Source organism: Helianthus annuus, chromosome 14 (assembly GCF_002127325.2).
Source record: "Helianthus annuus cultivar XRQ/B chromosome 14, HanXRQr2.0-SUNRISE, whole genome shotgun sequence".
Taxonomy (NCBI): domain Eukaryota; kingdom Viridiplantae; phylum Streptophyta; class Magnoliopsida; order Asterales; family Asteraceae; genus Helianthus; species Helianthus annuus.
Window position 1 is genome coordinate 25,225,375 of NC_035446.2, and position 16,960 is coordinate 25,242,334.

The 16,960-nt window shown below is 37.1% G+C and overlaps 1 protein-coding gene across 1 annotated transcript; it reads left to right on the forward strand.

Annotated features, from left to right (window-relative positions):
- Window positions 1-1,031: 1,031 nt before the first annotated feature.
- Window positions 1,032-2,877, forward strand: LOC110905386 (heat shock cognate 70 kDa protein). The gene is made up of 2 exons (XM_022151176.2): window positions 1,032-1,321; window positions 1,410-2,877. Exons 1-2 carry the CDS (start codon window positions 1,102-1,104, stop codon window positions 2,771-2,773), a joined length of 1,584 nt encoding a protein of 527 aa, XP_022006868.1. The 5' UTR covers window positions 1,032-1,101; the 3' UTR covers window positions 2,774-2,877.
- Window positions 2,878-16,960: the final 14,083 nt, after the last annotated feature.

Here is a 16,960-nt window from a genome sequence, read left to right on the forward strand (position 1 = left end):
CAGGGTTTTTAAAGATATATCATTTTTTTATTATTTGCTATATAAAATTAGATTTATTCAACCTGTATAATACACGGAGTTTTTTAAAATATTTTTTTATTATTTAGTATATAAAATTATATTCTTCCACCCGTGAATACACATGGTTTTTTAAAAATATAACTTTTTATTGTGTGGTATATAAAATTACATTTATTCAACCCGCACAATAAACGAGGTTTTTAAAGATATAATTTTTTATTTTTTTAATATATAAAATTATATTTACTCAACACGTGTAATAAATGGGTTTTTAAAAATATAATGTTTTTTTATTTAGTATATAAAATTACATTTATTCAACCCGTGTAATACACGGGGTTCTAACCTAGTATGTTATATAATACAACTTTCCAGATAACAAATGATATATTATATTATAAGTAATTAAGAAAATATTTACCAAAGGATTAAAAACATATATGTTAAAATAACGTATATAAAGAGTTAAAGACGTTCTTTTATAAAGGTTAAAAAAATTTTAATTGAAAATGTAAAGTTTCATGATTCAACAAATTGTTTTTTAATTTTGTTATAAACTTTTTATAACTCTTGTTAAAGAACATACTTTTGCTAGGAAAATGATTTTATCTAATAAATTAAGAGTGAGAAATGTAACTTTCAAAAATCATTAATTTTGGTAAATATTTTTAAAAATCACTCTTTTTGGTAAATAAGTTTTTCACCAACACTATTTTGAGAAAAAAAAAACTCTAAAAAAACACCTATTTTAGTAATATTTTTTAAATCACCCATTTTGATAAATAAGTTTTTCACCAACACCACTTTTGAAAAAAACTCCATTTTTTACTATTATAGTTACGTGGTGTACTTATTATCTTCTAATTTTTTTATGACAAAAATAAAATAATAAAGCAGAAATTGAAAACGTTTTAAAAAATCAGTTTTGAAACAAGTTGACTATTTAGATTTCCCAATGCTTTTTAGTTCGTTTATAGGTCGCTTGAGGTTTCCCTGACTTTACAGTTTCAAGAGACCTTCATATTCCTATCTAGTTTTTCTGCAATAATCCATAATTTGTTCACTCCTACTTGTTTTAAGATGACCAGGCGAGTCGAAAGAACTGCGATCGGCATTGATCTTGGAACAACATATTCTTGTGTGGCAGCCTGGTTTGATAAGCACAACCGTGTGGAGATCATTCCTAATCAACAAGGTAACAAAATCACTCCTTCATGCGTTGCTTGGGATGGAATACAAATGTTAGTAGGCGAGGCCGCAAAAAATCAGATCACCAGGAACCCCAAAAACACTGTTATTGGTAACTTCATTTGATCAACAACTTTCATATATATTTTAGGAGCTTTATTTTTGATGGCCTTGCATTTTTTTTTGATAAATATGTGCAGATGTTAAACGTTTAATGGGAGCCAGATTCAATGATGGTGTAGTGCAGAAAGACATAGAAACTAGACCTTTTAAGATAATTGAAGGCTCTGGGGAGAAGCCAATCATCGTATTTGAACACGAGTCGAATGAAAAGAAGTTTTCACCAGAAGAATTATCATCAATGATTCTAACAAGTTTGAAGGAGGCTGCTGAATCATTTCTTGGAACAACTGTTACCGATGCAGTCATAACCGTTCCTGCGTATTTTAGTGACAAGCAACGACAGGCAACCATGGATGCTGGTGTGTTAGCTGGCCTTAATGTTATGCGCTTGATTAACGAGCCCACATCAGCAGCTATCGCATATGGTCTAGACAAGAGTGCTGATGTAAACTGCCCTGAAGAGAAAAACATATTGATATTTGATATGGGTGGAGGAACCTTTGATGTGTCTCTTCTCAAGATTGGCAAGGATGGTACAATTACTGTTAAAGCAGTGGGTGGCGATACTCACTTGGGTGGCGAAAATTTTGACCAGTTGATAGTGAATCATTGTGTTGAAGTTTTTAAAAAGAAAGAAAAAAAGGACGTGAGCGAGAATGCAAGAGCAAAGACGAGGTTGAAAATCGCATGTGAGAAAGCAAAGAGGGATTTGGCTTCAACAACACAAATACCAATCGAAATCGATTGCTTATACGAGGGAATTGACTTCTCAACTAAATTTAGCAGGGCAAAATTCGAGGAGATTAATGCTGGTTTCTTTAACATGTGCATTAAGCATGTGGAGAACTGTTTGAGAGACGGAAATATGCACAAGAGCGATGTTGATGACGTGGTTATTGTCGGTGGGTCGACACGAATTCCTAAAGTACAACAAATGCTGATTGAATTTTTTGACGGGAAGCCTCTCTGCAAGAGCATTAATGCTGATGAAGCTGTGGCTTATGGTGCTGCGGTGTTTGCTGCAAACTTAAGTGGTTATGGGAACAAGAAAGTGCGGGATTTGATGCTATTAGATGTGACCCCTCTTTCTCTTGGTATGAGGGTTCATATAGATGTTATGAGCGTTGTGATACCTAGGAACACACCCATACCCACTGTCATGGAGCGTGTTTATGGTACATTCTCCGAGAACGAATCATCTGTGTCGTTTCATGTCTATCAAGGTGAGGGTACAAGTACTAAAGAAAATATCTTTCTTGACACCTTCACAATTCATGACATTCCAGCAGGCGAACAAAGGTACAGGGTTTGCTTTAACATAGATGCTAATGGTATTCTCAATGTTTCGGCTGAGGTGTTTTCCACTGGTAATAAAAGAAGCGTCACAATTGCTACGAGTGGAGGTTTGTCCAAGGATGGTGTTAAGAAGATTAGGCATTGATAAACTGTAACAAGTTAATTCAGATTATGTTTCGTTGGGAATATAGCCGTTTAAGTTTCTGTTTAGAAATTTTCTAAAAAAAAGGTCTCCCGGAGAAAGTCAAGTGGTCTATTGTAATAGTTTTAGTTTTAATTGTAATTGCACTATTTTTTTTTTCAACAGCATGTTATATGCAGAATCTTTAAGAACAATGATTTTCCACTGACCAGAAAACTTTTTGGTCAGTTTTCGACGACCTTTCTTGATCTAAAAGAACCGTGCCAGCAGCGGCTGAGGAACTAGCAGCTGGTGTGTGACTGACATGAGCAGCAGTGGTGACTTTTGTTGGGGGTCCAATTCAGATAAGCAACCTGCTGATCAAGTTGCAGGTTGATGGTAAAATAGAAGAAGTAGACACGAGGATTTACGTGGTTTAGTCTCGTTGTCAAACCGGCTTCCCTCCATCTCATCCTTGTTATAGCTACTTCTTAGTTCTTACAATTGGCGTCTTCGCCAACTAGACATCAATAACACCTTTCTTCAAGGAACCCTTCCCGAAGTTGTCTATATGTATGTCTTAGCCACCGGGCTCCTCCCTTCCTAATCACGTTTGCAAACAATCTTCAACAAGCATCACGCCTTGGTATAATGAACTTAAAAACAATCTTCTTTCGGTTCATTTTAAGCTGACTATCTCCAATTCTTTACTATTTGTCAATCATTCTACTGCTTCAACCATATACATTCTTGTATATGTTGATGATATCATCATCACTGGACTAAATATTTCTCTAGTAAATGCGTTTATCACCTTTCTTGCTAATCGTTATTCTTTTTTAGACATTGGCAAACTTTCATATCTAACAGTTTATTCCTTTCTCAAACTAAACATATTCTCGAGATTCTTAAATGTGCCAACATGAGTGATTGGAAACATGCTTCCACCTCAATGACACCCTCTTGCTCATCAGCTTGATGGCAACCCTTATCCCCACTGACTACCGCGGTTTTGTGGGTGCACTTCAACGTCTTTCTTTAACATGTTCAGATGTTAACAAACTATCACAATTCATGCCCTCACCAACCAATCAACATTGGGTTTCCCTTAAACATTTATTTATTGAGATAGTTACATGGTACGATACATCACGATTTGCTTATTAGACGCCATTCTCCGTCGCCTTTACCAATGTTGATTGGTGGGTGATAAACAAACGTCGCGGCACAACAGGCTATAGTGTTTATCTTGGTAACATCCCCATTTCTTGGAGCTCAACACGTCAACCCACATTGGCTCACTCATCCACAAAAGCAGAATTTCAGGCTATAGCATCTACTACTACCGAGGTACAATGGGTTATATCATTAATGTCGGAATTTAGATATAAGTCTATCATAATCCCAACCATTTATTGTCATAATTAGGTGTGTTACTCAGCCAACCCCTTGTTTCATTCTCACATGAGACATCTTGCACTAGACTTTCCTATAATTAGGTGTGTTACTCAGCCAACCCCTTGTTTCATTCTCACATGAGACATCTTGCACTAGACTTTCCTTAGGTTCATGACGGGTCCATACGTATTACTCATGTTGCCGAGGGATGTCAAACTAGCCGATGCACTAACTAAGCCACTACTCAAACACCGCTACCATTCTCTCCTTTCCAAGATTGGACTTCTTGTATTTTTTTTTTTTTTTCTGAACAGCTAATTTCTTTTAATCTTTGGACCATTAGTTGGACTTCTTGTATTTACATTACTGTAATTGTTTCGTTAGATAAGACCTAGTTTATAGCTATTGTTCCTATTTTGTAACTTTATCTTCACATTGAGTGCGAAATAAACAGATTCCGTCACAATTCTTATAGTTTTATATATACAAGGTAGAGTGAATTTCAAATTTTGTCCTTTATGCTTATATCAAATTTCAGGCGATGTCCTTTATCTTTAAAATTGATGAGTTTTGTCCTTAACGTTTTTAAATGCTACATGTTTTGTCCTTTGACCCTAACCTGGTTAATTTTTTTAGTTAAATCAGATCATGTGCTTTGCACATGAGGGTATTTTTGACATTTCACTATTCAAAGGACTATTGTGCAAATAATTATCATAAAGGGACTTTTGTGTATATAAATGAAAAATATACATATAGAAAAACCCTGTACTCTCTTTTTCCCTTTTATCTTCTCTCTATCTATGTGGGTGTTTGGGATTCCTTCTCAAAAATGACTTATTAACTTATATAAGTCATAAGTGAGAAGTTAGAAATTCTAACTTCTCAAAAATGACTTCTCAACACACAAAACCCTCCAAAATAAGCTAACCAAACACTCAAAAAAAAAAAAAACAACTTATTAACTTTTATAAGTCAATAAGTCATAAGTTGCTCCAAAATAAGCTAACCCAAACACCCCCTATAACATGCAATCGATGTTGAATATCTGGTGGTTGGTGGTGGTGGATGGTTGAGGTTGTTGGTGGTGGATGGTTGTGGTTGTCGGTGGAGGGTGTGGCTGGTTCGCTACGGGTTATTGGTGGTTTCTGAGGGCTACGGTGGTGGATATTGGGTGGTTGCAGAAGGCGGTGGAGGGTGGGTGGTTGATGCTGGTGGATGGTAGCGTGATTGTGGTGATGAGAGTTACGATGGTGGATTGGTGGTCCGGTGGTAACGGTGGTTGTTGGAGGCTACAGTGATTGAGGGTTAGGTATTGTTTGAAATCGAAAAGGGGTTTTTTATGTACGTGTAGGATCGTTTTTGGACCCGAACGAGTCAATCAGAAGAGTTAAACTCAGTTTGAGCGGCGGAAACAAACAAACTAAGCTCAATTCAGCTAGTATATCACTTTAAACTGTCAAATTGTATTGATTGAAAGACATTTACAGCCCGGTGACACTTCGGCAGCACTTCTTGCAAACCGGAAGAACAACTATGAGATTTCGCTTGGAACCCCCTATATATAGGGCTTTGATTCCGCTTGAACATGCCATGAGCATTTCAAGCGGAATAACAACAATGACATTCAAGCAAAATCAACACCTATCATTCGAGCGGAATTAGAACATAACAGATTTCGCTTGAAAATGACCTAATGTCATTTCAAGCGAAAACACCTCTAAAATCCACTTTCTCGTTTTTCGTGCCCTGATCTAATTACATCTATACAAGACTCGATACAAGACGAAGACGACAGACGGATGCACCAACAAACTCCCCCTCGGATGTTGACGGAGTCTTCAGTGTCGAGTCTTCGCATCTTCAATATCAGCCTTTGGGCTTCTCTTTGAAGTATCTGACGCTGTAAATATCTTCAAACTCTATCTTCTCTTCTCTTTAATCATCAACAAACTCCTTCCCTCGAGTGTTGAATCTTTAAATTCATTCCAAGATCATGATCTGGCTCTTATCTGGCTCAGGATCGTCACCTGGCTCAGATTCACACCTGTACAATCTCCACTTCAAAGTAAATTTCACACATTTAAACATTAACACACTCTCAGACATCACTTGAAACAATCACAAAATGATCTAACATTTAGTATCTGATGAACCACTTGCAGAAATCATTTTTTCTACAAAACTTTTGATGACCACTTGTAAGATATGTTTCAAAACATACTCTCCCAAACCAACTGTCGTCATGTTTAGCACTTGAATTTTGAAAATCAGCTCTTCAACACCAGTTGTCGAAAATCTTTTTGGATTTTTCAAAATTTTATGCTTAAACACACACAAAATCTTTTTGGGATTTTTGAATATAAAGGAATGCAGTAAAGAAATATTTACAAACAATCTTTTTGTGAGTTTGTGTAAGAGGATCATATCAGTTTCTGAGACATATCACCAACACCGTTAAGCTTCATTTCATTTTAAGTTCTAAACAATTCACTTAGATTGTCAGTATACTGGTCCATTTAAATTTTCACACAAAGTTCAGCTGTTTCGAGATACGATATTAATGTCTTAAGCACTTAAACTTATTCGCGTGTCCCACCACTTGAATATACTCCCGTATCCAGATCCCAATATTCAGTCTTACAGGTGAGTATACCACAGATGATATCTGTAAGGGGTTAGATGCGAAACCGTGAGAGCTCAGGTCAGAACTTTCGTCCAGCAGAGAGATGACGACTCGACTTTAGTGTGTCCCCTTTAGAGGATCTTTTTTTACAACAGCACATGATTAGCATTTTGCAATGTTTCATCATTTTTTATGCTGAGGGCGTTGCTTATTTCAAGCATTTGCAGAAAGTATTATACGGGGACTAGGTCAGAATTTCCATTCAGCAGAAGTCCCGGGATAATACCCCAGATATCACTGAGCATAAAGACCTAGTATCTCAGAAAGAGGGACCTTTCAAACAAGATTTCGGGGGTTGCCCATATATCCAAGAAGTTGTTACCCACAAAATAAGCAAGTTTGAAATTTAAGTTTATATCTCGTCACAATTTACTAAATGTGCAAAAACCTACTGGCATATCCGCAATGAGATTGTTTATCACATTTTATCTTTCCAATTCTTTAGCATGTTGTGACAGTCCACTGATGTACTATCATTTCCTCTTTTCACAACAAAACTCATTTTTGTTTTATCATATTTTTGTAATTTTTAAAATTTCTAATGTTTATGGATTTTCTGAAAATTTTTACTCCCCCTAAAATGCAAACACATTTAAAGAAATTTGAAAACAAACTATACAAGTAAATAACAACCGATATCAAATCACATCAAATCACCATCCATTAGACATAAACAATCAGAACTCCCACTCTCAACAAACTATTTTCCCATTTAGATTTCAAAACACTTAAGTTTGTTTTAATCAAAATGGTTTTTTCCGGAAAATAAGTTTAGTTGAATTTACCACTTGCAGGGGCATGGTTCATCATATTGTCTTTCAACCACTTGTATGAGGATTACATCAAGTTCAAATTAATGACCTTGACTAATCACTATGTAAAAACCAAACTCTTATAGGAATGAAACATCTACACACAATTAAACCTCTGTACCACTTGTAAAAATGGAATCACCAAAGCGAATTTCTTAAGAAGATGCCGATACCTACTCCTCACTTACCAACCTGGGAGTTCCGGCATAGTCCATCACCTGTAAACATTTCAACCACTTTAAAACTTTCACAAAAACAATTTTAACAAGAATGATGCCGATTCCTGATCCACGATTACAAACTTGGGATCTCCGGCAAGTCAGGTTTTTCAGTCAAAGAAAATATCTACCCAAGCCTGACCAGCCTTGGGTGTAACCAAGTCATCATCACTTGGTTTCTGTCACACCCCGGCCGCGTATAATGTGCAACCGCGGCGGAAGCGCCGGGGAGTGTTGTGGACAGAATTAGTTGTTTCATAACCATGGAAATTAAAGTTTCATTTTATTTATTAAACACGAGTGTTACATTGTTTTAAAACAGGAAATAGAGTGTTCAAAACATAATTAAACTAGTCTATCTTCATTTTTAGTCTCTAAGGCACAGGTCCGCCCTAGTGTCACCATTGTCATCCTACACGATAGCTCCTGAAAACACATGTGAAAGTAGGTACGTCAGCATAAAAATGCCTGTGAGATACATAGGTTTTGTGAAAATGGGATTCATGACTTGAGTTTAAAGAAATGTTTAATAACAGTCAGTCATGAACCTTGTAATTTGTCTTGCTTTGTAAACCTTTTGAAAAACGATAATATCAGATGATATGTATAGATAAGTGTAAGGTTAAACGAGTAACCAAGTAAAATGAGTTGAATAAGATAAGTTGTTTGTAAAAATAATGTCTTGTGAAGAGTATGCTATTTGTGTAAAATGTAATGTGTCTAAACTGAAATGACTTAGATAACGCTACGATATGTAATATTATACAAGCATTTATATATAGGAAGTACCAGCGGCGTATCCACCATGTTTGTATCATATTACATACGCCACGTTACTCCAACCATTTACCCAAACCAACCACCATGTAAATTGTTCATGTATAAATCAATTGTCAAGTGTTATTGTGTAAACCATATCGAAATGTCTATGTTCAATGTAAACCACCAAGTATGTACATCAATGTCAAAATGTTTATGTTTAATGTAGATCATGTAATGTGTACCCAAAATATATCTTGTATGGTAAGTGAGATGTATCAACTAAACCATATGTAAAATGCACAAAACAGGGTGTTGAAGTAAAACATGGTTTAAATCAACGTTATGTTTTGTGGAACAATGCATGCTCTACTGATATAAACATTTATGCGGTATTGTGAAAATATGCATACATCCAAGCCTTGAGACTGTGGCGATAAACCCTTAAACAAATTAAAGGTTATCTAAGTTATGTATATCGAATTCGGTCATTCCTTCCAATCCAATCAAACCAAGGATTTCAGGAACGGGAGTTGTCAATTCCTATGGTACCACTACCTACTAACGAACGGCGTAGCTAATGTTAATGAATGTATTGTTCCATGTTAAACAAACCAAATGTCATAACAAAATGAAGGCATGTGATGTAAACAATTGTACTAAGTACGCACACAATGGGCATACATAGCATGAAATGTAATGTAAAGCAATGTACTAAGTACGCACACAATGGGCATACATAGCATGAAATGTAATGTAAAGCAATGTACTAAGTACGCACACAATGGGAATACATAGCATGAAATGTAATGTAAAGCAATGTACTAAGTACGCACACAATGGGCATACATAGCATGAAATGTAATGTAAAGCAATGTACTAAGTACGCACACAATGGGCATACATAGCATGAAATGTAATGTAAAGCAATGTACTAAGTACGCACACAATGGGCATACATAGCATGAAATGTAATGTAAAGCAATGTACTAAGTACGCACACAATGGGCATACATAGCATGAAATGTAATGAAAACATGTACTATAATGTACTAACGAACATAGCCGGTATATGATGTGAAAACATGGAAAGCATGAAAGTAACAAGTAGGCACATGTGTTTCACCCCAAAATAGTTTGGAAAAAAGTAAAAGATGGGGTTCTATGTACTCATCTGAGATTGCTTTGAATTCCTTGTGTAATAATCACACAATGCTAGAGATCACGGGATATCAAACGACACCTAATAGGTAGCTATATTAATATATCGGACCAAAATCGGAAGGATCGGATAGTATGCGGGTTCGTAAACCAAACGAGTATGGAGACTCGTGAAATATGGTTTAACATAGCCTACATACTAAAATGAAACCTAACCTAAGTGCTTACGACCCATTATGACCCGTTTAGGTAGCTTATGCTATCTTAACGCGTCGTTCGCGTAGAACGCGTTTGGAACGCCTAACATCGTGGCCATAAGGTATAACCTCGGAAGGTTACAGCTATGGTCACCTAATGTGTTTGGTTGGATCCTAATGATCGACCAAATGGGTCGGGTTCGAAAGTATAAGCGATGGTTTGGATCGCTTACCTTACGACCCTATATAAGCACTATACTAAAGTGACGAGCTAAGCATGTTAGAACATGCTTAACTAAGTTTAGAAAACAGGTTTGGCATCAAAACAAACGGCTTTGATGCTCACGAGTAGTTTGGTTACAAAATACGCAAGAATGCGCATTTTGGCCGAAACTACGACTCGTCACTGAGCCTAGATAACATGGTAATCAGTAGGTATAGTCACTACGGACTATAACCATCGTGATCACGCTCACGTTATGAAGTTCCACGAACTTCGCATCGACCATAAACTGGTCAATGCAGACAGTCAAACATAGTTCGACTTTCGGACTCGAAAAGCGATAAAACAACGAAGGAACACTTACAAAGGGTCCCCGAAAGCTAATCTTGATCAAAGAAACTCAGGTATGAAGCAATACTTCAACTTAGAGCTTTTAGATCAGATTTCTTGTGGGTTTTTGCAAGAATGGGGGGGGGGTATTTATAGGAAAAGCATAACCGTTAGGATCGTTTCTCGAATATCGTGCCATGATCTTGTCCATACACTTGTTGTAATACTTATGGAGCATCAGTTTTGCCCCTAATTGGCCTGAAGTGGCAAGTGCATTTTGACCTTTCACTAACTTGAAGAGGCAACAACATTTAAAACTGAATCTGCTGTTCTGGAGACGTCTTACGGACCGTAAGCAAAGGTCCATACGGACCGTAAGGACCTTGCATGTCAGCAACTTTCAAAATTGGCAGTTTTGGTCCCTGCAGCTCCAAAACTTGGTATTTGATGCATTTTTGACACGTTTAAACCCCGTTAACCCCATTTCAAAGCTCTAAAATGAAGTTAAAGTATAGGGAACTTAAAATATGTTCAAAAATATCTCGGATGTCGGTTCGTTTGGCCGTACGGTCGCGATGTTCGGTTAATTACGACGGAATGCGCATAAGCGCGTAAGACGATCCAAATTGCGCGACAAATGGATTTTTATCATGCCATACACTAAGGCATAATATAAGGATGCTTACATAAATTTTTGGATGTCCGGATGTATTCAGAACGTAAGTTATGCGTAAAAGTGCAAACTTGTGCACTTTTTGACACCTTTAGCCCCTGAATGATCCAAAAGTTTGTTTTAGCATACCAAACCCCTCAAAGCCTATTTCTAAGATATGTAAAGGATACTTATGGTATGTTTAACTTATGGACATGTTCCGGAATGTTCGTTACTGTCACACCCCGACCACGTAAAACATCAAATCGTGGCGGAAACGTCGGGGAGTGTTGTAACAGAATTATTGTTCCACAACCAAGGTAATTAAAATAATATTTTATTCATCACCCAAGGGTGGAATACATCGTTCAAAACAAGAACCAACATGTTACATTGTCTTAAAACTACTGAAATAAAGAGTACATAACGTCATTAAACTAAGTCTAGCTCTGTTTTATGTCACTAAGGCCCGAGTCCACCCTAGCGTGTCACGATCATCATCCTATGCATTAGCTCCTGAAACACATGTGAAAATAGGTACGTCAGCATAAAAATGCCTGTGAGTAACATAGGTTTTATGAAAATAGGATTCATGACTTAAGTTTAAGAAAAGTGTTTAATAAAAGTTAGTCATGAATCTTGTAAAATGTTTTGTTTTGTAAATTATTTGAAAAGCGATGAAATCAAATGATATGTATAAATAGAAGAATAACGTATGGTTAAAAGAATAACCAAGTAAAAATAAGTTGTATAAAACAAGTTGTTTTTGTAAAACGAAGTCTTGTGAAAATGTGTTATTTATGTAAAAATGTATAAGTCCAAACTAAATGATTTAAATAACGCTATGACATGTAATACAATACAAGCACTTATATATAGGAAATACCAGCGGCGTATCCATCATGCTTGTATCATACTACACACATATCATTACTTAAGTCATTAAACAAATCACCAATGTATAAAGTCCATGTTTAAACCAACCATCAAATGTTCTTGTCTAAACCATTGTCATATGTTTAAAACCCAAAATGTAGTCATGTAGTTAAGTGTAAACAAAAGTTATGTATGGTAAGTAACAAAATGAGAATACTTAACCATAAGAAAAAAAGGAACAAAACAAAGTATTTTGAATAAATCAAAAAGTTATGTTTTGCCAAGTAAAAGCTTGTTTTATTGATACAAACATTTATGTGGTAAGTTAACGCATTACATTCAAGCCTTGAGACAGCAGGATAACCTTAGAGTAAAGGTTATCAAAGTAAAATGTTTTCGGATTCAGTCATTTCTTTCACCCAAACAAACCTAGGGTGTCAGGAACGGGATTTGTCAAGTCCTATGGTACCATTACTTACTACCGAGCGGCGTAGCTAATGTTAATGAATGTAGTAAAAGAACCGTTTATGCAAACCAAATGTCATACCAAATGTAAACAAGTTATGTGAAAACAATGTACTAAGTATGCTAAGTAAACATACAAAGCAGAAAAGTCATGTAAAACAATGTGCTAATATGCCATGTAAACATATATAGCAAAACAATGTAATGTAAATCAATGTGCTAGCATGCCAAGTAAACATACATAGCAAAACATAATGAAATCATGTACTAATAGTGTACTAATGAACATAGCAAGCATATGATGTGAAAACATAGAAAGCACGAAAGTAACAAGTAGGCACATGTGTTTCACCCCAAAATGTTTGGAAAACGGTAAAAGAGGGGTCTATGTACTCACATAGACACCTTGAAAGCTTTTGAAAGATGGGGTTCTATGTACTCACATGAGATTGCTTAGAAGTCGTAGGATAACCACCAAGCAATGCTAGTAGATCACGGAATCAAACGGCACCTATAAAGGTATCTACATTAATAAACGGATCTATCGGAGGAACGGGTAGTACGAGGGTTCGCAAACCAAATAAGTATGGGAACTTATATAATATGGTTTAACAAAGCCTATATACTAAAACGAAACCTATTCTAAGTGCTTTTGACCCGTTACGACCCGCTTAGGTAGCTTATGCTACTTTAACGCGTCGTTTGCGTAAAACGCGTTTGGAATGCCTAACTAGCCCTATGACAAGCAAGAGATGCCTTAACATGTTTAATATTGGTGTTAAATCAGTTTAGATACCAAAAATTATGTTACATAGGCTTAAAATGAATTTTGGTGCGAAAAGGGTATTTTGGTAATTTGCCTAAGGCATAAGAACTACTTATCATACAACTACTTAAACGTCATGACCATAAGGTATAACCTTGGAAGGTTATTCCCTACACAATTATGGTCACCTAAAATGTTTGGTCGGACCCTAATGATCGACCAAATGGGTCGGGTTCGTAAGCATAAGCGATTGATTAGATCGCTTACCTTTACGACCCTAAACAAGCACAAATCTAAAAGCGACGAGCTAAACATGCTAGAACATGTTTAGTAAAGTTAGAAAACAAGTTTGGTATTAAAACAAACGGTTTTAATACCCTAGAGTAGTTTGGTTACAAAATACGCAAGAAAACGCATTTTGGCCGAAACTACGACTCGTCACTGAGCCTAGATAACGTGGTAATCAGTAGGTATAGTCGCTAGGGACTATAACCATCGTGATTACGCTCACGTTATGAAGTTCAAACGAACTTCGCGTTGACCATAAACTGGTCAATGCTGAAAGTCAAACACAGTTTGACTTTAACGCTAAAACGAACGAAAAACGCGAAAGAATACTTACAGAAGGTCCCCGTAAGATTGATATTCCAAGTATTTCTCAGGTATGAAGTGTTCAACACTTCAACTTAGAGAAAATCTCAGAATTCAAGTGGGTTTTGAGCAAGACATGGTGGGGGTATTTATAGATGTAGTAGAACCGTTAGGATCGTTCGTTGAATAACGTGCTTCGATCTAGGCCGTACACATCAAGCCCATTGTTTTACAAAACCAGGGGAGCCCCCAAACCAGCCCATACATTGCCCAAAACCATTTGCACAAGTGAGGAACAGCTGGATCAAGCTGGATTGCATTTTCTGGTATCTGGCACCTGCTTACGGACCGTATGGAGTAGGTCTTACGGTCCGTAAGGACCCTGCAGGTCAGAAAGATTGAATTTGGCAGAACAGGCCCCTGTACCTCCAAACTTGATTTTTGATGCGTTTTGGCACGTTTAAACCCCGTTAACCCCATTTTAAGGATCTAAAATGAAGTTAAAAGTATAGTGAACTTGAAACATGCTCAAAAATATGCCGGATGTCAGTTCGTTTGGCCGTACGATTGCGTTGTTCGGTTAATTACGACGGAAGTCGTAACGGACGCAAAAACGGTCCAAATTGCGCGACGAATTGATTTTTGACAAGCCAATCACTAAAACATAATATTTTAATGATTACATAAATTTTTGGATGTCCGGATGAATTCAGAATGTAAGTTATGCGCGAAAATGCAAACTTATGCACTTTTTGATGCTTTTAGTCCCTGAATGACCCAAAAGTTTATTTTAGCACACCGAACCACTCAAAGCCTATTTCTAAGCTATGTAAAGGATATTTAGGGTGTGTTTAACTTATGGGCATGTTCCGGAATGTTCGTTACATTTCAAATCAGCATACTTTTGCAGTTTGTCAATTTTAGTCCCTGTAAGCGAATTAACTTGATTTTGCCATACCAAGGCCTTCAAAACTTATTTATAAGTTATGTAAAGGTTATTTAAGGTATGTTAAGCATAAATTGATGTTCTGGAGTATTTGTCGCGTTAAACTGGCTACGTTTACGCACCAGTTTGCGTATAATTCTCTAGAAAGCGATATAAAGTTTGAAATCGAATAAAAGTCAAAACATGAAAAACACCAAACATAAACAAACAAACATAGGGATCAAATAACTTTATTTCATTGATAACTGAACTGTTTACAATGATCACAAGCACAGATGTCACAGTCTCCCCTACTTGTGGAAATTTCGTCCAGAAATTTGTTTAGAGGAAACTCGTGGGAATAGATGTGGATATTTCGCCTTCATTTGATCTTCACGTTCCCAAGTAAACTCAGGTCCATGTTTAGATTCCCAGCGAACTTTAACCAACGGAATGCGCTTGCGTTTAAGCCATTTGACTTCACGATCCATAATTTCCACAGGTTTCTCGACAAAATGAAGTGTTTTATCAACACGGATTTCATCAAGCGGTATGTGGAGGTTCTCATCAGCTAGACACTTTTTGAGATTGGATACGTGGAAAGTTGGATGAACATTTCCAAGTTCGGGAGGTAATGCAAGTCTGTAGGCTACCTTGCCGATTCTTTCGACGATCTTGAATGGTCCAACATATCTAGGTGCAAGTTTTCCTTTCTTTCCAAATCTGATCACACCTTTCCAAGGTGAGACCTTAAGTAATACACGATCACCGACTTGGAATTCTAAGGGCTTGTGTCGTCGGTCCGCGTAACTCTTTTGACGGCTTCGAGCTGCCTGTAAGTTATCACGAACTTTCTTAACCTTGTCAGTTGTCTTTAGAATAAGGTTAGGTCCAGTAAGCTGAGCCTCACCTATTTCATTCCAGCAGACTGGTGAACGACATTTTCAACCATAGAGAGCCTCGAAAGGAGCCATGTTGATGCTGGAGTGATAACTATTGTTGTAGGAGAATTCAATCAATGGAAGATGTGAATCCCAACTACCACCAAAATCGATCACACAAGCTCTAAGCATATCCTCCAAAGTCTGGATTGTTCTTTCAGTTTGGCCATCTGTTTGTGGATGATAGGCTGTGCTCAGATTGAGTTGGGTCCCCATAGCAGATTGCATAGTTCTCCAAAATCGGGAAGAGAAGCGAGCATCCCTATCAGAAATAATGTTCAAAGGAACACCATGTCGAGATATAATTTCATCCACGTAGTTTTTGGCCAGATCTTCAGCAGATAGATTCTCACGGATCGGCAGGAAATGCGCTGACTTTGTAAGACGATCAACAACTACCCAGATGGCATCATGACCTTTCTTAGTGCGCGGGAGTTTAGTAATGAGATCCATAGCAATGTTTTCCCATTTCCAAACTGGGATCTCAGGTTGCTCCAAAAGACCATAAGGATGTTGGTGTTCAGCCTTGACCTTGAGACAAGTAAGGCACTTTGAAACGTACAAGGCAATGTCTTTCTTCATACCAGGCCACCAATACTGAGTACGAAGATCCTTATACATTTTATCTGAGCCAGGATGAATAGAATAACGAGACTTATAGGCCTCATCCATAAGTAGAGTGCGAAGATCATCTTGGCTTGGGACCCACAAACGGTCCATGAAATAATACGATCCATCTTCCTTCAGCACAAGGTTAGGCTTAATGTGATAGGGTAATTCCTTACCCATCAAGTCTTGTGAAACACAAGCCTGTTGAGCCTGAGTAATGCGTGCTTGGATATCAGATCGAGCTTGAATAGCAGATTGAACATGAACACAATGAAGCATAGTGCGTTCCTTACGACTCAATGCGTCAGCCACAACATTTGCTTTACCAGGATGGTAGCGAATTTCGCAATCATAGTCGTTTAGGAGTTCGACCCAACGTCTTTGCCTCATGTTGAGTTCTTTCTGATTGAAGATATGCTGGAGACTTTTGTGGTCAGTGAAAACCACACATTTTGTGCCATACAAATAATGTCTCTAGATTTTGAGAGCGAAGACAACTGCACCCAACTCAAGATCATGAGTGGTGTAGTTTCTCTCATGTACCTTCAATTGCCTTGATGCATAGGCTATGACTTTGTTCCTTTGCATCAGAACACAGCCAA